The 20,531-nt window shown below is 39.3% G+C and overlaps 1 protein-coding gene across 27 annotated transcripts in view; it reads right to left on the bottom strand.

Annotated features, from left to right (window-relative positions):
• Window positions 1-20,531, bottom strand: part of DMD (dystrophin) — a 1,239,454-nt gene that overhangs the window by 7,566 nt on the left and 1,211,357 nt on the right. For 21 of the 27 annotated variants that reach the window (XM_066990426.1, XM_066990430.1, XM_066990435.1 and 18 more), the window contains 3 exons: window positions 15,093-15,336; window positions 14,618-14,741; window positions 10,484-10,576 (listed from right to left, as the gene is read on the bottom strand). In XM_066990426.1, coding sequence (XP_066846527.1) covers window positions 10,484-10,576; window positions 14,618-14,741; window positions 15,093-15,336 — 461 coding nt within the window. Of the gene's footprint in view, window positions 1-1,837; window positions 1,870-2,756; window positions 10,364-10,479; window positions 10,577-14,617; window positions 14,742-15,092; window positions 15,337-20,531 lie in introns of those variants that run through there. The other 6 variants (XM_066990428.1, XM_066990433.1, XM_013192682.3 and 3 more) reach the window with 2 other exon arrangements.

Below are 20,531 nucleotides of genomic sequence, written 5' to 3'. Positions count from 1 at the left end.
TTCTTTTCAGCAGCCCAGATTTGTAACCCTTCCCCCACCAAAGAGAAATCCTTCCTCTTGGTAGCGTGGATTTTGATACCCTTATTCATATCGAGTAATGCCATGAAATCCATGGGATTACACACAAAGACAATACCTAATGTGAGTAATGGGATCAAAACCTGGCCTAGTGGGTTTATAACTGCATGATCTGACGTTGCACAAATGGGTTCACGCATAAAGCAAAAGCTGTTCTGTAACTTAGCTCATATACTTCACGGGCACGCAGAATTGTGTTTTATATTCAGGTCTGCAAGTTACTAAGCACCCTCTGGCAATGCCAGTGAGCACAAATACCACTGGAGAGCAGTAAGCAATTCACCGAAGAAGTCAACATTTTTAGGGTTATGCTGCTGGAATCAGATCAGGTAAAAACATGCCCATTTTTCTAACCTTTTATATTTTTAATTGTAGCAAATGTCCTCAGCAGCAGAACCTTTTCTTTTTTCTGAACAGTATGAATAAACGTGAACCAGGATAATGGAAATCAACAACCTGCTTTGCTCAGTTGAAGAACAACTCTCAGACCGAACGTGAGGGGCTGAATACGAAATCAGTTCCATGCAATTTCTGAACTGGTGCAGTCTGAAGACATGCCAAGCACCCTTTTTTGATCCATATGAAAGGATCTGACATTTCAGGACAGACTTCATCTGCACTGAGGATCTCACTCCTCAAAACAGCTGGACCCGTGCAAGCTGCATACGCAGAGAACCACTGTACTTCAGGGCACAGTGGCAGAACAAATCCTAGCTTCTCTGGAGCAGCGTGTGGCTGGCCGGGGGCTCAGAGCAGCCCGACTCAAAACCCCAGCGTAGTGCCTCCTCGTGAGACCGCCCCGCTGTGACAGCGGGTGCTTGCAAACTGGGTTCAGCCTCATCCACGCTGAACATCTGTACAGGAAAGGTCATTTCACAGCTACCTGCAATTGCACTCGGGCAGTCTCTGAATATTTTATCTTTATTAATAACGTTCCCTAGGAATTCATCTTGCAAACGTTGTCTCTGGTTGGAGAGTGAAGAGCAGCTTTGAAGAGGGAAAATAAAGGCTCGCTGGAAATCCTTTAAAAGGTACTGTGACAACACGGCGCAAAACATTTTCCTCTGTGAACAAGCAGCAACGTACAAATTCTGAAATCTGTTCTGCATCAAACCAACCACGTCCAAAGTGCAGTGAAAGCCGCTGCCCGTTTACATCGCTGAATACAACGCTGTGGAGCTGGCGAGTGTTAGTAACATTCTTCACTGTGCAACAGTACATCAGTACATTAACACACCCCAATCTCTTATACCTCTCAACTCTCACTGTTTTAAGGAAAAAGGAAAGAAAATATTTCATTACATGGTTGGTATACTGGCACATGTATGCAAATAAAATCCTAAGTATGTAAGCAGAACAGCAAGAGACATGGGTCTTGCTGTTTTGTTCACACACGAGAATGGCAGAATATAAGTCAATGGCAGCAGCATTATTCACTGCACACATTTTTCATACAAAGGTTTAATTTCAATGCACTGTTTCCTCCTCCCCATTCCTGAATTTCCATCTCTGGGAGGATGTAAGAGAAGGCACGTCTCTGGGCTAACACTGTCTCCGTGGAGAGTTGAGAGGTACGGTACTGTTAGAGCACACATGGGGAATGCACTCAGCAAAATCAAACAAAACCAAAACGACAAGAAGACAATCCCCGCTCTTCAACAAAACCAAGCGAACCCGTGCTGCTGTCACACACATGCTGGGCACAGAAAGCAAGATGTGACAAACAGAAGCCATGGCAGTGAGCTTGCATCTCACTAACCTCTCTCACTGGCTTTCCAGGGGCATTTCTTCCTTTAGGAACAGAGAGAGGAAGTGGAAGAAATATCAGAAAAAAAAAACCAAAACACAACAACACACGCGAATATACTTTTTACACTGTAAGAGACACTTCAGTTTTGATTTAGGAATTTAATATTAAATAACTGCATTTCTGCTTTAAACAAAGACTGCAAGTACATTGAAATCCACTGACGATTCTGGGCTGATTTATTCAAGGAGAGTTCTGTAATCTGCTGTTTGGTTTTAACTTAGCAAAAACACTTGAGAAAACCACTAAAACTGACATACAACCCCTTCAGTTGAGGATAAGGATGACAGAGAAAATCTAAATTCACATTCTGGGCATGCAAATTTCATCAATTTGAGTACTTCTGCTAATTAGTATTGGTGGTAAAATCATGCTTCCCAACTTCAAAATTAATTTATCCAGACACATTACATTTTATTACTGCCTACATATATATCTGCATATACATTCATATATACACATGTTCACACACTTATTTTACCTCTCAAGCTATTAGGCTGCAGTATCACTATTCTCATGTTCAACATAAATGTACTACAGATGATATTTCTAGCAAGTTGATTTGCATGCATTGTAAAAATGGGGGGAGCAGAGGCACAAAGAAGGGAAAAAAATCAAGTAAAGGGTAAAAAAAGGGAGAGTTTCTCAACAATTTTAAGCTGCAAGAACAAAACGGAGCAGGCAATAATGACTTTAGCTGAAAAGATGCCTCTTAGGAAGTTGTACAGAAGCCATTCTTTGATCAAACAGATTCTTCTCAATCACTTAGTGTAGTGCACTTGTTTTAAAAAAGAAAGCCAGGTGAAAATTGACAGCAGGAACAGCCCCCCCCCCCCCCCCCCCCCCCCCCCCCCCCCCCCCCCCCCCCGTATGTCAATACAAGTGACAATAAAGCACTCGCTGCCTCCACAAGCAGTGCTCCACTGCCACTGGTGCATTACTGGGAGCACTGGTACCACCAGACCAGTGAGTCTTAGGCAAGAGAATCTGTGAGGTAGATGCTGTTCAAGAAAGAGGATGATCTTTGTCCCAGAGCTGCTGTAAAAAATGTAATTGTAAACAATGTACGAGACAACCGGGAGAGAGAAAGCTGTGTGAGAGAGAACACACCAGTCAGCATAACAGTGACCTAATTGCTGTTGAGTTTTTTTTGTAGGTGTTGTGGCCTGCATAGAGGGCAGGGATAGAAGATGATAAATAACTTTGCAGGTATTTTACAAGGAGGAGAACAAGTGTCAGCAACAGAGAAAAGCTGAACAAAGAAAGTAATGGGGAGGAGGAGAGGACAGAGACAGTGAGTGGCATCACTGACCAGTCACAGGTTGGAGCCACTATTCAAACACAAAATTAAAGTGATAGAAAAGGCTGGCATAACCTGTGAAGGGCCTTCACAGTGAAGGTTATCATTTATAGAACAGAAAAGGTTTTATTCCCTTCCTTCCCTTCTCTCTCTTCCTTATAACATACTTACTATCAGAAATGATAATAAAAACAGCAGTAATATTAGATTCTAGGTCATGTTCTGAATGTGGGATTTTATTCTGGATTTAAGAGGAGCCCTGACTCAGATTAAATCTGTACTGCACACAGACGGTGCCGCACAGAGGTACTAGGGCAAGCTTGACTGCTGGCAGAGGTGTAGCTTCAGTTTTGAGGACTTACCATAGTTTTATCCATCCTGTTTCTTCACAGGCTGTTACCTCCCTGTGGAATTTCAGGCTATTCTGACTAGACAACTTTATTAATGAAAGGTCTGTTCCTTTCCACCTAGGTCCTCGCTATGGGACTTCTGTGGCTAAAACCCACCAAAGACCCAGCTGCAGTCCACTCAGCCTGCCTTGCAGGCCTGCCTAACTCAGCAAGACGACAACTGAGTCCCTACACACCCTGCAACCTACTCGGGTGTCTGTATCGGGAGCCACAAATGCTCAAAAATGCCTCCTAGGAGGGAAGAAGAGAACCCCTCACTGACAGAAATCGTGTAACAGAAAAGCCTTGACAATGAAGATATAAAACCCTTTGCACACTTTGATCTTATTCTTAGGAAGAGCTCCAAGGTTTAGATCAGTCAGTGGTCTTCCTGAGACCTCCAGAAACTGCAGCACGGGTGTGAGAAAGTCCTGGAGCATGAGGGAGGCTTGGGTAAGAGGAGAGGAAGAACTGCCTACATCAAAATGCTAGATCCTTTTGGAGCTTTTAAGAGATGCCTACCCTGTCTGCACGAGCATCTAAATTTGTGGCTACTCAGTGCCTAGTTTAAATATCTATGTGAGAAGAAAAGACTGGATTCCACCTGAAAATGAATGGACTTAAAGGTAACTGGGAGAGCTCTGCTCCACACTAAACTGCTGGTGAGCGATCATCCTAGAATTTCTTGAATGCAACAAAGAGTAATGCTACTACAGTAACAGCTAATTTCTTTTGGAAGAAGATTAAAAAGGATTTAATGGATTTTACTTTATTTTCTTCTTTGTATACAAATGTATACAGTTCTGAAAATTTGTATTCTTTGAGACATCACAATACTGACACAATGCACGGGTGCCTGATATGTATTGCTCCTGCCCAATTCAAGATTTCCTCCCCTCCCAAAATAAAGGAGTCATTTTTTTTTCTCCTTTTTTGGAAATCTGCATGACATTGCATCACCCACAAAGTTATACAGAGAACTACCAAATCAAACCTGAAAGCACAGGCACTAATGACAACTTCATGCACCTATGCAGTTTCACATCAAAGCACAGAGCACTACTGCACTGCTCCTCTCAGACACAATGCAGGAGAAGGGCAGGCTGCAGAGGGGAGAGACCTGCAAACAGCATTTTAAAAAAAAAAAAAGTTGATTGAAGTTTTGTGTCATTCATTAATGTATTCTCAGTTTACATCAGGACTGAGTATTAAAAATCAGATAAGGTCGAGCCCTCCCCATCGCTACTGCAGAACTCTGCAGAGCAGCTCAGCCACTACAGTACAGCACTCTGCCACAGGCAGATAATCCTGAGTGATCAGGAAGCTACAGAATCACAGAGGGATAAGGAATCTCAGCCACCTGGGCTAACTGCTGTGGTATATATACCATATCTACACCATAGCACAGAGGAAGGGGATACACTCCAGAAGAGGCCAGGCTAGCTCAACTAGGAGAGTATTTCCAGAAGTCTGTGCAGTGTAATTACTCCAGTGTATTCTTCTTGTGATTCAGTAAATCAGGAAAGAAAAACCTGAGTCATGAGACGTTTTGCTGCCAGAATAAAAGAAACTCCATTATTTGCAGTGATCAAAGTTACTAGTCCCACTTACGTTAGTCCCGTTCACAACAGAGTGACAGAGCCTGGCTGATGCAAGACTGAGAGAAGAGAATGTGTCTGGCATGCTTTGATGTGAATGAAATAAAAATAAAACAAAACTTCCTTAGTGCCATTTACTTTTTGTTGTGAGATCCTGTAATTTCACTGCACGAGACAACATCTGTATTAAGCAGCACCAAGCTAAATAATTACGGTGAGTGCTGATCCCTCTCCAAAGGTTTCCATGTGATGTCAGGGACATTTAGCTAGACATAGACCATCACGGTCGCATTTCTAACCACCTCACTGCTCCCACTTCCACAAGCAAGGGCTCTGCACTGAAATCATGGGGAGCTCTCTCACTGAGTTCAGTAACTCGAGAATTTCTGTCCCTAAATTCACCTCTGGGTTTCATTCATAAAAAGCATTTGCCACAAAACTGTAACCACAAAACAGTCTGGTTCACCATAAGATCCAACTGAAACTATACAACTTGTTTATCCTCAATGCTGCAGAAGAGATGAATTTGGGTTTAAAAATACTGTCCTGCCAATCTTACTTTCTAACTGTGAACTAATTCCCTGGAGATTTAGTAGCTTGGGCACAAATACAGTGTGAAAATGTTTTCCTCTGTGGCCCATTATCTACCAGGGTCAAATAAACCACTGAGGTGGTATTTAATAGTAGATTTCCACTAAATGTCAGACCTCTGGCTTTGACATCTGTTTTGAGTTAGCACAGCAGCTGTTTGAAGCAGCTGCAGTAGTTGTGAATTTGCTGGGAGCAGCAAAGTAAAGGAGGAATGGATGGGAAACCTCACAGATTTAAAGGAAAGAAAAACTCCTTAAGGACAGCAATCATCAGGTATTCAGCAGAATTTCCCTCTATGGAAATCAAACAGCTTTCAGCACCAACAGTCAGCTGTGCAAGGAGCACGGAGGTCCTGCGCTACTTAGGAAATGCTAAGAACTGTCAAGAGGTTAAACTGAAGAAAAAAAAAAGCAACAATAAAAGGCGTATAGGAACACAAGACATTTCATCTGAGATCTGTTTACAAAGAGCTGTGATACGATTTGTTTAAGGCATGCTTCTTTAAAATGCATTCAAAATGAATGCTATGAAGTCTTGATGCCTCTTTTAAAACATCTCTGAGTATCAAAAGCTTGGAAAATATCATAATCAAAACAAATCTATCTCCAGGTGAGTGAAAATTAATTACTACTAAATTTTATTGCTTTGTTTCAGAAGTCCAAAATAAAAGCTTTATTTGTTTTAGAAAACTACTTTGCAACATGATCAAAGCTTAATCTTCAAATGGCTTTGATGATATTTAGACTAAACATTGATTTTAATTTCTATCCTGTGATGTTCAACTACATTTCGGTTCACCCAAGCACAGAAATTTTCTCCTTTTCTGTATTCATTGTTTATTCAGCTCTTTGAACTTTTCTCATAAACCAAAGCCTTCAGCATCCAGTTCGCTCTTGTCATCTTGTTCTGCATTCCTCCAATTTGTTGTTATCCTCATGGCACTGATACCCAGAATTATATTCCTTATTCAAAAGCAGTATCACTCCCTACACTGTGACATGCTGGAGTTGGACATTCAGCTTAAAATTTAACATGCTTATTTTTACAGGCCACGAAGCAAAACAATGTTTAATGTACTGCTGATAACTTCCCAGGTCTTTAAATACATCCCCAGATTTCTTCAACTGATTCCAATTTCAAGCTATATAGATGGATGTCCTTCCCTTCCTGGGTTTCATTTTGTTATTCTCTTTTCATTTTCAGTCTAGGTAGGTTTTGACGTGTGCACAATGTCCTCTGTAGCTCTTCAGAGCATAGTCTATGAATATCACAGCTGACTGCCCTTTCTACATTAGTATAGAAATAAAAAAAATTATTTCTAATACTAGTCAATATTGGACTTTCAACCTATCTTCCTGATAGTTTTAATTCCTAAAGACAGTATGCGTTATAGGTGGTAGCAACTAATCCATGTAGCCTGAATTCATCTTTCAAGTAATATTTTTTGAGTTACTCTAACAGAACACACTTATGAATGCCAATCTGGGATGGCGGTGTTTCTTGCATCAGACGGTTTTTTAATTCTACTTAAAAAGAAGAATTAATTTAAGAGAATTTAATCTTTATACATTTGTGCTTATTGTTCATTTGGGTTTATTGTTCTTTTTCCTGAATATCTGTAAGTGGCTTGACATTCAATGCAACCTGTAATACAAAGAAATAAAATGCTACTTCCACCACTTCTGAATCCTTATATTATGCTCTCTTTTCAGTCTGCCTTGCCACTGCTTTAACTCTTTTGCAATTACACTTCAATGCTTTATTACAGATTGGAAACCCAAGATAAAGATGTGTTTCCAGTGTTTTCTTGGGACCAATCAGCCTTGCTTCCTTTTCTCCTGTCTGCAGTCTTGTAAATCCCAAGAAGGATCCCTGATACCTGTGGAATCTGACTGCATACGGATGGCATCTTCTCATAATGATGGCCTAAATGAGGCTGTGGCAAATCATCTGTGGATGTAAGCTTTGTTTATGCAATATCACGATATTCAACTGAGAACATCACTTATTAAAATGAGAGTAGAAGAAAATTTCATTATTGAAGTTTCCACAAGGTCTCAGCAAAACTGACAATGTCAGCAGCCTTCTACAACAACCAGTGACTGGAAAGCCATTTGCACTGGTTGTATAACAAACTACTTTTTTTTCCATAGATGGTTTGACCTTTCCTGTTCTTCAATCAAAAAGAGTTATATAAACCTAGCATTCATGCAAATGAATCCAAAACTATAATGAAGAACTAAGAAACCCAATTAAATGTGGCACTAATCTCTTCATCCCAAACTGTAAGGTTCAAGTCACAAGAAGTGAACAGCTTTTTCTCCCATATGGACCAATCTTACTGTGTAGTAGCCAAAGAGAGGGGAAGAGGCAGATTCTTGCAAAGCCCAGAAGTGGTTTGGTCAGGCCATGGGGAAGAGTCCTGTAGGAAGCCTGACTTTGCCAGACTCTTTCTGCTAGAAAATGGTTTTGTCCTCTACAGCTGCTAGTCAGGCAGGAAAGCAGGAACAAACAGCAGCTGTGTTTTAGAAAACTTGATATGAGTGATATATGATTTCACGGACAGGAGGGCTTGCAGAATCCAGAGGCCAAGTACTGTGGAGGAGTCTCTCTGCTGTAGAGTCCAAGGACAGAAAAATAAAGGTATCATATTTATAAGCAGTGGGAAAACAGAGCTCTCCGAATCAGCACTATCTGTGGCAATAAATTGTTAGCTGAACATACTAACTCTAATTTGTTTTCATTTGTCTCAGCAGGGTATTGTCCCACCAAATACTTTACCACTTTCACTTCATCATTTCTTGGTACCGAATGTATTTCTTGCAATCTCTTTGAAGGATATTTATGATCACATAATCCACTTTTAACTCAGTTACCGAATGAAGAAAAAAAAATCAGGAAATGTATTATTTCTCCATATTGAAATTACCACATTTTGCATCACCAGAATGCAAATATGAAATTATAGCTTAAATTTCTGAACTAAAATATTAACTAATGTTACACATTTCAAATCTTTTTTTTTTTTGACTAGACTGTACATTCTGTTAGTTTTATTATTGAAGCTTTCTATTTTTCACTAAGGAAATAAAGAACCTTTTCTACTCTCAGACAGCAGGGAGTAGTATCTAAGAGACTGATCTCTACCTATTCATACACAGGAAATGAACCGCTGTATTTTAAATAACTCATTAACTGTTGTTTTGAAAATTGCTCCTATTTTACTTAAGACTAAGCTTGTTTTTAAGAAGAAACACTGTTTGTCAGTGTCATCATCTATGATAACAAATTAGATACCCCAGTGAAGTGTGAGCATTTTAACATATGGTTGTCTGCAGCTAGACACATAAAATTATGCAAGGTCTCATAAATAGAATGTATTTACAAAAATGATGGTCACTAATAAGAAAGCACTGGCTGCTGGAACCTCGCGTACAGAGCAACTTTATGAATATGCCCATTCTTGTCTACATACCAATATTTCAAAGATTTTTCATCTGTTGTGTCTGAGAGTTAATACAATAGGTAAAATGAGGGCTGGACATATGACAGCCTCTCATATAACATTGAGGAGGAGATCAGTGTAGTAAATGATACATTGTATTAGATTGTCTTAAACAGTAGTTTTCTATACTACTCCATCTTTCAATCTGTAGCATGAGTTATTATACAGTTTATACTGCCTTCTCCTTTTCCACTGCTCATAGATGATGCATGGTGAGAGCTGAGCTCGCTTTGAAATCAAAGGATGGAGAAAATTTGACTTCACTGAAAGTCTAGCATGATGGTTAAGGCACGAAGCTGTGACAGAACTTCTGAGGGACGTGTGCTAACTGTGCAAGAGGCCCTGAAGGCTGTCTATGCCCCTGCTGAAACCCACCCGATAGGGTATCTATCAATAGACATGGGGTCTTTCTTCTGCCAACAGGTTTATGTCTGAGCCTTCTTTCACTGAGTCAGGTAACATCTCAAACATCCTCCCTCCTGTTAGGAATCTATGTCATTTTTCTTGGCAGCGGGGTATTTTCTCTGGGCTCTGAAAAGACCATTCCTCAATGAAAAAAGGCTGAAAAAAATAAAATTCCAATAATACAAATGCCTCTCTTTAGAAAACAACATGAATGACCAAAATGGAAATACTGGAAGAAATGCTGGGGCTGTATATATACAGCCTATGCTGCCCAATCAAGCAGTCCAGTTGCTTTTCCTCTATCACTCAGAACCTATGTACCACAAGGTCAAGAATTTTGACTCAGAACTTCAGTATTATTTAGAACCACATTCTTCTTGGAAAAAGGCAAGAAGAAAAAATATGGTAGGATGTATTAAAAATAAATCAGCAAGGACAGACTGAAGGAGAGAAGCTGTGAGAAGAACACAGCAAAAGTGGAAAGAAGAAAATGCTAAGGAAAAAAGAGTCCAAGAGGATGTTGTTTCATCCACTTATCTAGCAACTGCTACTTGTGGAGGAAACTTGAGGTATAGAAGGGGCAGGTGGGCAGGTTGCTTCTCCACTCTAAACTGGACAGGTTTATCTACAGCAATTGGTAAAATAAAAACAAAGAACAGCAAAATAAAACCTGAAACCAAACTCAAACACCTGAAAAGATAAAGGAATGGAAAGCACTTTTAATTTCTGCTCTGCCCACAACATCCACGACTCATTTACAAGTGCAATGCTCTCCTCCACTGGCACATGCTCCTGGGTGGCTGGGCTTACCTCTGGAACTGGGGAAGGAGTTGTTAAGCTGCTCCATCACTTCCTCCAAACCTGTGCTTGTGTCCTGGGGAGGGCTGAGCAGGTCATCCTCACCTGGAAAGCAAGTGTAAACCACTGTATTTAAGCCACTATGAAGCCATTTGGTAACACCTTACTATTGCATATGTCCTTCACAAAGCTAAGGCTGGTCACTTAAACACATTTTCTACTTAGTGTACAATGAAAAACGTCAAGGTGAATTTTGTTGACTCTTTATGCCTCTTATGCTTCTCTCTCTTTTTCTTTTTTAAGTGTTAGGATTTAAGTAAAATTAAACAATGAATTTTAAACAATTAACCCTAATTTTAACTTGTAGCAAGGGATTTAAGAAATAACCTGCTGTGGTAAAAGAAGTGGGGCAAAATGTCTGCCAGGAACATTTCGTTCTATAAATGATGCTCCTTGTTTCAGCTTCTCTTATTCTATTAATGGTAAAAGCAATTGCTGTTGTGAGTGCTGCTACTGAGGAGCTCTCTAATAGCACTGGATTCATGTTAGCGCTGCTTTGCCTAGCTGCATAAATCAGTAGAAACCTAGATTCTCATCTGCATCAGTATTAATATTTCTGACAGTTTAATTGCATCAGATTGGCGCTCCAAGAACATTCAATTGTACCATAAAAGGGTTTAGCAGCAGTTTAATAAAGCGAAATACATTTCTCCCACTGAATAATTTCTATAACCTGATTATAGGGCAGTAGCTTAATGGGAAATTCAATATATTTTATTTTTACTGGGGTTATTTTGGTCGTGGTTTCCGATAACCAAAATCCATCTGTTGATTTTACTGTAGACCCTAGCCTTTAGTAGAAATAAAGCATCTGAAAAGAGAATACACCTAAAGGATGCTTAGAATGAGATTCTCCTTTTACCAGATTTCTTTTATCCCTATTAATACAGAAAATGAATTTTGCCTGTTGTAATAACCACAGAGAGATATATCCTTATTTTGAAAATGACTTAATGACCCTTTATTCTAGTCTTGCCCTGCTCAACTTCAGTAATAAAGTACCTAGAAGCTAACTTGCTAACTACCTAATAAGCTACCTCGCTGTTAGCTTTAAGATTCTTTAAACTTTGCCACTGCTGCATGCTAGTGGGAAGTCTACTAAAAGAGATGCTAAAGGAACAATTCAGGGCTGCACAGATTCCATATTACTCAGTGTAGTGTTGGCCTCACCTTAGGACCAGGAGTTTCAAAAGACTTATTTACTGGCCAAGAATTATTTTTCACACCCCAGTAAACAAATTGGGTTAAAATATCTGTAAGAAGCTCTTAATTCACATACACAGCTTCTTTTAATGGTCTAAAAAATGGCTGCTGAGACTGCTGCAGTTTGTTCAGCTTTCCGCTGGTGCTGGGTTCACGGACCAGAACAACCCAAGTCACATCATAAGCTATTTCTGCATCAAGCGTTGCACCAACAGAGGTGCTTTAGCAAAATAAGTGTCCTTCCAGCCTCTGCTGGATGCCAAGGTGAAAACTTAGAGCAAGGTCTTACCACTTCTACCCAGGCTGAGTACCTTATCAGCAAGCCTGCAGAAAACAGGCGTTTTAATGTTTTTCAAGTTTTTCTTCAAAAGAAGGGGGCACTAGTTCTCCTGTCCTGGCCAAAAAGAACTACCAAGAACTACCGTGGCAAACTGACAACAGGTACTGACTTCCAAACATCCTGGTAAGTGTTGATACACCTTGAAATGTGTTTACCCTGAAGACTGCTCTATCTTTATTTAAAATACACTGTTTTTATTCTTTCTCACTTGGATGATTTTTTGGAGCATTTCCTTGTAAATAACATAATAAAATAAGACATCAGCCAAGCAATCTTCAGATGTCAATTACCACTTTACCCAAACCAGTCTTCCCAATTTCTTTCTATAAGGGGCTTGGAAAGCTGGATGGATGGCAAATGTTCTGGTGGCACCTGAATAAATTAAAGTTCAGCAACAACCTCTGGGCTCACAAGCCTCAGAGAAACCTCACTACCACTACAGTACTGGAGGCAAAAGTCAATGATTAGGGCCTTCCCATTAGGACTCTATGAGAAGAGAAGCAGAACCTTTCAACTTGCCTAGGTGTCTCTGGTTATCAAAGGATAAGCTCTTCTATTTGCAAGTAAGGCTCTGAGTGGGCTGCTGCTTTTACCAACAGGTTGGACACCACCAGTGGTGGAAAGCTTTTTACAGCAATCTCTCCTTGAGAAAGCAGAAAGACAGGAAGAAAAAAAAAAAAAAAAAAAAAGGTCTCCTGTCAAAGAGAAAAACATATGAAAGCTGCCACTACATTATCTCATTGCCTGAGAGACCTATAGATGCTCAGCATTTTCTTGAAAATTATTACTCCCTCCCTACCGGGAGCACGATTCTTGTATGAAACCACTGTATGTATGTATGAAAGCACAATTTATGACACCATTCTGGTTCCATTCACAATTCTAGAATATTTTAAATTGTGCTTTAAAAACCTCTCAGACTAACAAAAAATGCTTTCTGGTGTGAAAGGTGACAATAAACTGTATTAGCTGCAGTTGGTAATTCTTTTTATAAACTCTGTTCCATACTGCTGACCCTGTTGCATTGCTGGCTCTCAACATGATCATAGTGATAACGATTCAGCATCTCACCATCCTTCCACATAGTCTCGATTCAACAAACAAAAAAACCCAATTCATGTCTAAAGATTTGTTTCAAATTAGGAAGTTTTAGCAGATTATATGATTATATGCATGTTAATTTATTCCGGTCTCACAATGTAAATTAGAATAATTTTAGATTAAGTCAAATGAAAGGAAGTACATTATTGTATTCCTGGCCTTCTAAAGGCAAAAGAATCTGTAAGGAGTTTTAATACGATGGTAGGGAATCAGTCTTCCCTTTTTTCTTGAGCACTTCAATAAGCATACTTTGTGTGATGGAATTCATGATGTTTCTTCAAAAAGTCAACGCAAATTATTCCACAGTAAAATATTTACTCACTAGTAATGCAATTACATGATTCAAATCAAATTCCCGTTACCCGTGACTGTACTCTCATCCTCAATATTTAATTTCCTACAATTTCTTTTTTTTTTTTTTTGGTGGAACCTATGGAATCCATCTTGTTTGATACCAGCACAAGTTGACATTTCCACCCACACTCAGGAGGGAAGACAGACCTCCTTAACAAGTTGCATCTCCCACAGGTCCTCATACCAAGAAGAACATCCCTTCCCATTCTTCTTCTCACTGGGATAGATTCTTTCACAAAACACAGTGAAAAGCTCCCACTTAAGCCTTCTACTTTTCCCAAAAGCCTCTCACTGATGCACGCTAAATACATTCTTGTGTATGAAGTTGAATGTTATTTTCAGATTTCAAATATTATCTTGTTCAAGTAATTTAAGTACATTTGCTTAAAGATGCTGCAATGGATGACTGCTTTTTCACTAACATAAAACGCTTACCACTTGCTAATAAATATTATAAAGCAGACAGGAAATCAGGAAAATGCTGCAGAACAGTTACTAAAAGCATTGAAATAATAATTCCAACCTCAATCTACAGCATATTATTACTCAACCTTACTCCACACCTCATATGACGTTTATTAGCACATCTGATGTGATATTTACAAAAGACACTAAATGAGTACTGCTGAAGAGTGACAGCTCTATCCTACTGCTTGAGCAACAACATATTAAAAATAAGATCACATCAGTTAACATGGGGATGATTAATCGTACATTTGATCTCTTAGCCATAATTAATACTATGTATGTTTAAATCAGCCATGTCATGCTTCATAGTTGAAAGTCAATCTGAATGAAACCGTTAGATAGTTTTTTTGTTATGTTTGTTTTCAGAATTCAAGCCCTAGCTCGGTTTTGCATTCCATGTCAAAATATCCATGCTACAGTGTGCATCATGATCAAAACCAAAAGCCTGAACAATAATGAGAATATGAAGAGCCAGGTGACATTGAAGACTATCGCAAATGTCTACTTCATTCTCACTTGAACTAAACAAGGCAGCAGAGTAGTTTCTGCCTTTAAGGATTTTTTTTTTTTTGAAAATGGAACATGTATTTTTTATGACAATCTGAACTTAGTGATCTTACCCATGGTTTCTGAAGTCTGGCTGCCAACTACACGAAGAAGCATTGGCTGACTGCTGTCTGACCTCTGCAAAGAGGTAGAAGGAGACGATAGCGTTGTACCATTTACCTTGGCATCTGCCTGTGGCTAAAAATTGAGGAAAAAAGAAGAGATTGTTATTAACAGTTCAGTAGAGTTGCACAAGTCCTTGCATCTCTGTATATATTTTATTAATTCAATAAATACACACAATTTTCTTTTTTTTTTTCAAGTAAATACATCCATGCAAACAAATGATTTAAATTCTGAATAAAACAGTAATACTGAAGTGTGATTTTACCACTTGCCACTTGCAGTCTACAGAACAATTTAATATATTTTGCTGACCAGTCTCTACAGATATGATTTTGTGGTATGTTATTGTTATTGATAACATTTCACATCCTGTTTGGAAAATCGCTCTACAGAAATCTCAAAAAGAAAGGCCTGAGGACTCGCCTGCTCCAGTAGCTGCCTCAGCCTGTGCAGCTGTGACTCCAGCTGTTTGTTGTGATCCTCCAGAATCTGCATCCTGGCCTCCAGGCGGCCCTTGTGCTGGCGAAGCAGCTTGGCTTCTGCAATGAGCTCAGCATCGCGGGGACTTTGCGGAGAAACTGGCATCATCTCAGGTGGGGACGGCAGTGGAGACAATCCTTTGTGATCATGCTGTTGCTTCAAACGGTCGTACTCTGCCTGCAAGTTTCTGTTGAGGAGTAACAAGGAGGCAAAGCTTTTTCAAGCAGAACAGGTTTATTTGGGCTGTCCTCTGCTAGGGGCAGTCAGAGTGGACCTCCTCTCCTGTGATGTGACACCTGCAGCCACTGGAGGGGTAGAGGCTCTGTGATAACACCTGCCTTTGGTTCTGCTAAATCCAAATCCATGTAGGATTACAGCTCATAGATTTGCACAAAGCGGATATAATGCAGAACAGTGATACAAGCATTACCCAAAGGCTGTCTGCATCACGAGAGTTCACAGTTAATTCCCTTCCAGGGCACATAAAACAGAAGGCTGGCTGGGCTCCAGGCACCATCCTGAAGCACAAGTACAACGTGTCCTGGGTTCAGTCCTCAGCTTCCTGCATTTTATGGTTGCTAGCAGAAGTCAGACTGCCTCTTCACTTCCAAGCATGAATACACTCTTGTAGTAATTAGTGCTAAAAGAGCGATCAAAGCACTTCACAAACACTAATCAAAGCTTACACCACCTGGCCAACCTATTTCACAGATGAGAAAATTAAGACAGAAAGAAGGCCACAGAAAAATTCAGAAAAAAAACACAGAATTCAAGAGTTCATTTGCAACTCTGCTGTCATTAATTAGGTCACATCATTCTCCTTTCTTTATATGTGCAATTGCATTTACAGTCTAGCTCTAAAATTAAATTGCAGTGCATATCACTAATTTGGGGGGCTATAAGTTTTACCTGCTTTCAGACAGCACCGCCTACGGTGCTACAGTCTACTGTGACTTTACGGCGCTGTTAAGCTTGTTCTATTTCATAAAACTCCAGTTTTACTCCAGTAAAACTCTCCATAGATTAGTATGATCTATAATGGTCCATATGAAAAAAATCTACCAAGAAGTAAGAGCACAGAAGGTAAGAAACTGAAACCTTGTTGGGGTTAACACAGTCCAACAATGTAAAATTAGTAATTGGCAGCAGAAACTTTGTACACAAGGGAGGCCTAATAACCTGCACTGGGATTTTGGTGCTCTGATGTTCCTTTACTGCTTCCCAGAGGGGGGGAAAATGGCTCCATAGACAGTAGCCTGCTAACTGCTTACTCATCACAAGCAGCGACCCAGATTTTATTTTTTTCCAACTTGCTCCTATTTGAGCTTGTGAAAACACGCACTTTTTCCAGTTTTGCCTGCAAACCACAATACGCTCTGACAGTTTGGTCTGGAGGCTTAATAGCACCTCAGAAATCTCCCCAAAAACACCATTAAGCTCTGAAACATTTCTAAAGGTGTGTTTCTGTGACCAGAACAAGAACTAAAGCGGTATGCATCATTTCACATGGATAAGGAAATGATGCCAAGCATTAAGGACAGACCATTGACTGTTCTTCAAACACTGCACTCCTGCCCCGTGGCAACTGAATGATGGATGCATCTTAACCTGGGACAACAGTAGCAACCCCACAGGGGGTTACATGGCATGATCCCTCCTCTGCAGGAGTTTAAGAAGGTTAAAAATATATCTATATCTATATCTATATATGTTAATCCTTCTTAACTTCTGATTGTCCCATAATTCAAAATTTCTTTCTCTAAAATCCACACAAGGAGTGGACAGAGACTTAGAAAAGTGTTCAAGCTGTCAGACACTATCTATGTTCTTTCTTTTCATCATTCTGTGAACAGCTAAAAATGCAATCCCATGAAGGGGGATGACAATTTCTCTAAGAAAAAAAAAAAATCCCACATAACTGACAAATGAGAAAAGTGCGTGGAAGACAAACCAAGAAGGTGCTATAAAAATCAGTTATTTTCTTCCAAGTCAGACATTTTTTTTTAAAGGAAGATTTTTGCTTTAAGTAAATATAGAGTTTAAAGTTCATGAAAATTATTTGGATGAAAGAAGGGTTATGCTGGGTGTTGCCTTCCATATGACTTAATGTCTTCTCATACTGTTAACTGAATGAACTGGTGAATAATTAATAAAAATACTAAAGGGAATAGAAATGAGAATGACAGCAATATCACAGACTCTTACTACACACTAAAGTTTATACAGGATTGATCACTGAGCTTTTTTTTTCACCAAGTCTGTAGATTGTGGCTATCGCTGCCCTGTAAGGAATTTCCCAGATGCATAATGCAGGCAATACTCTACTAACAGGAGACTTAAAAGTTTGAAGGTTTCGAAGTGCTGTAAAGCAGAAGATGAAGTACCAGCCTAAGGGAAACTAAATAAATGCCCCTGCTGATACTTACAACATAATCAGGTACTTTGTTACAAAGAAATCTACAATTTTCCCCTCGAATTTCAAGATAGAGAAGCTCTTCCAGTAAATATATTATGGAAAATCAAACGAGGACCAGGGAATAATTCAGATAAAAATGCCTTCATGACTGATTCAAACTAGTTAAAAACTCTTTCTGAATTACTACAGAAAAAGAATGTTGTAAAAGGATACCGCACATTATCCAAGCAGAGGCGTCTGAATTTATGAGTTCTACAACACGATGCAGTAATTCTGTTAGAAGAAGGAATGACATTTTGAAGAAAGCCCAAGAGTTTGTCCTGAGCATCTGTGTCACTGAGTTTGTAGCTGTACCTTTTCATTCCAGTTACAGAGTCCTTAGTCCAGAGAATTAGGACTCATTATATTGACTGCTTTCAGAGCCGTAAGAGCGATGCAGGGTGCAGATGATCAGTAGCATCCGTAATAACTGAGATCTAACATACAGGGAATTGTATTTACATAGGGGAAAAACGGTTGAAAGTCAGGAGAAAGAAATCATTTGAAAGCTGCTGTAAGACCATCCTAGAGGAGAAAACGATCTGTTTTTATTCCCACCTCTGGAACAGTTTTAAGCTGTGTGGTGAAACAGGAATGCTGCTGCAAGCCAGGCGTCCAAGGAACTGTCCACAGCCCTCAGAATATAGCATCTGTGTCTCGAGGAAAGGCGCTGTCTTACATTTTCAGCATTAAATGGGAAGTTAGAGAAAGGGGAAGCGAAAGCATAATCTCTCTAAATGAGTGTGACTGAAGCAAGGATCGGCAATATTCAGAAGCCCAGCCTCGCTGGGTGACTGGGTAGCTTTCACAACTGGATGTCACAAACAAACAAAGCTGATGCATCCTCTGATCACCGGGAAAATATATTCTACCTCAGTAAAAGAAATATTCAAAGAAAAAAAACATGTATTTCATTAACCATGCTTCCACCTCTTTTAAGCATTCAGGAAGAAAAATAACAGAGGAAGCATGCAATGTAACCCTGATTTATGCAACTGTGAAGATCTGGGTAGTAAAGAGCTCATGAGTTATTAATCACATCTATCACTGGCAAGATTAATTGCCTGGTGAGGGAAATCCTAGTGGACCAGATTTGCTGAATGTTCCTCTCAGAGGCAATTGCAAATTTTTGAATTCGGGTTATTTTTCATCTACCTACAGAAAACCAGTGGTTTGAGGAAATGGACAAAGCTGGTAACTGAACCATGTACTACCTCTATGCCTCATTAGAGTACCACTATTTGCTTATGATGCTTCACACTTAGAAGATTTACTTCCACTTCTTTAGTGCCAAAATAAATACAAAAAGGAGTCAGAGCATATTTAGAAATACATCACTTTCTAGCTATTGGCAACAATACAGAAGAAACTTAGTTGAGGCCAGTTATCATTCTTCAGGTTTGAAGCAAGACTCTTGCTGCATGAAAACAGCGTAGCTTTGAGATTTGGGATGTTAGTGCTTCTCCAGCAGCTCACAGCCCACTGCGCTCCCACTGCAAGTCAGGAAAGCAAAGGAAAGGCAAACAGCTGATCCTGGAAGTGTCATATACTAAGTTCTTGTTACAGAACAGCTAAAAGATGGGAGAAAAACAAGAAGACAAGAAGAGAGAAGTCTCCCTTTTACAGAAGTATTTGATTCAACTAACATACTAGGCAACTTTCATCTTTCTAGCCATTAAAATAGCAGAAATTAATTTTTATTATTTGCAAAAATAATTGAGACCATCTCAAAACAAAACCATACTTTCTTTTTAATGCCAATACAGCACCTCCTAGTCTATAACTTATGTAATGTACTGCTATAGATGGACACAAAAAATCTGTCCCAGCTGTTTCAGAAATACATTCACTCTTAAGGAAATTTCAGAATGTTTTTAGGGCATTTTTGTAAGTGTCTGGGTTTTTGTCTTATATTGCAATGTAGTAATACCGCCTTCTACAGCAAGATTACTTTATGTCTATTGGATACATCAAGAAATGTTCTTATCACAATATTCAAGGAGATGTAAAACTAAGCATGAGTCTGAAGGCCGAATGCTCAAATGAAAAAGTTCCACCAATTGAAAATATTCTCTAAATTGTTCACATTTTAGCAAATATAAATTATTTAACAGTCAAGTTTTAGGCATACGTTATTTACTGAAGTCATATTCGCAACTACTAAAGCACCAAGTTCTCAAATTTCTAGCAGATAAATAATAAATATCTAAGAAGAGGTCCTTGGAACTGAAAAAAAAAACACAACACATTCAGAAGTGTGTCACAGCTAGGTTAGTTTATAATTTGGATAATACGTTTCAGAAGAATTCAAAATAGAAAATAGGCAACAGATCTTTTTAAACTGTCCAAAAGCAAACCTCAAAATTTCAATTTCAAAGAGTCTTTTTCATCTGAATAGCAAGTCAAGACAGAAATATTTGGAGACCAGAAATTGCAGCTGAAAACCAAATGGAGGTCAGAATTTTATAAACAGCTCCAAAGAGGTGAGGAAGAATAAAAACGAGAAGCAAAAGGGAGAAGTTCTTTTTTTTTTTTTTTTTAAAAAAAAAAGTAGGAAGCTGTGGAGAGCAGAAGAAAAAGAGAAATGACAGTGTTTTGTTATCTTCGTATTGCTTCTTGTTGGTACTGAATGCAACTTTCCCAATAGCTGCTGAGAAGTGAATGCAAGTGCTGACCATAACTGTAAAATAATACAAGACACAGCAATGACAGCTAAATCTTCATTGTCAAAAATCATCAGAAGTGTATGCAAGAGAAGTTTTGTCAATATAGGCATGAGAAGAGGAGTGTTTATCTAACACTGTTACCGTTCTAGCCACTTGCCTTCCCACGAACAAGCATCACATCAGCCCCAGAAAGGAGACGCACCCAGTGACAAGACCCGAGGTATTTACAAGGGAAATGAAACAGTTCAGCCACTTCAAGGC

Source organism: Anser cygnoides, chromosome 1 (assembly GCF_040182565.1).
Source record: "Anser cygnoides isolate HZ-2024a breed goose chromosome 1, Taihu_goose_T2T_genome, whole genome shotgun sequence".
NCBI classification, from domain to species: domain Eukaryota; kingdom Metazoa; phylum Chordata; class Aves; order Anseriformes; family Anatidae; genus Anser; species Anser cygnoides.
This window is presented reverse-complemented; position numbering and strand designations above follow the sequence as displayed.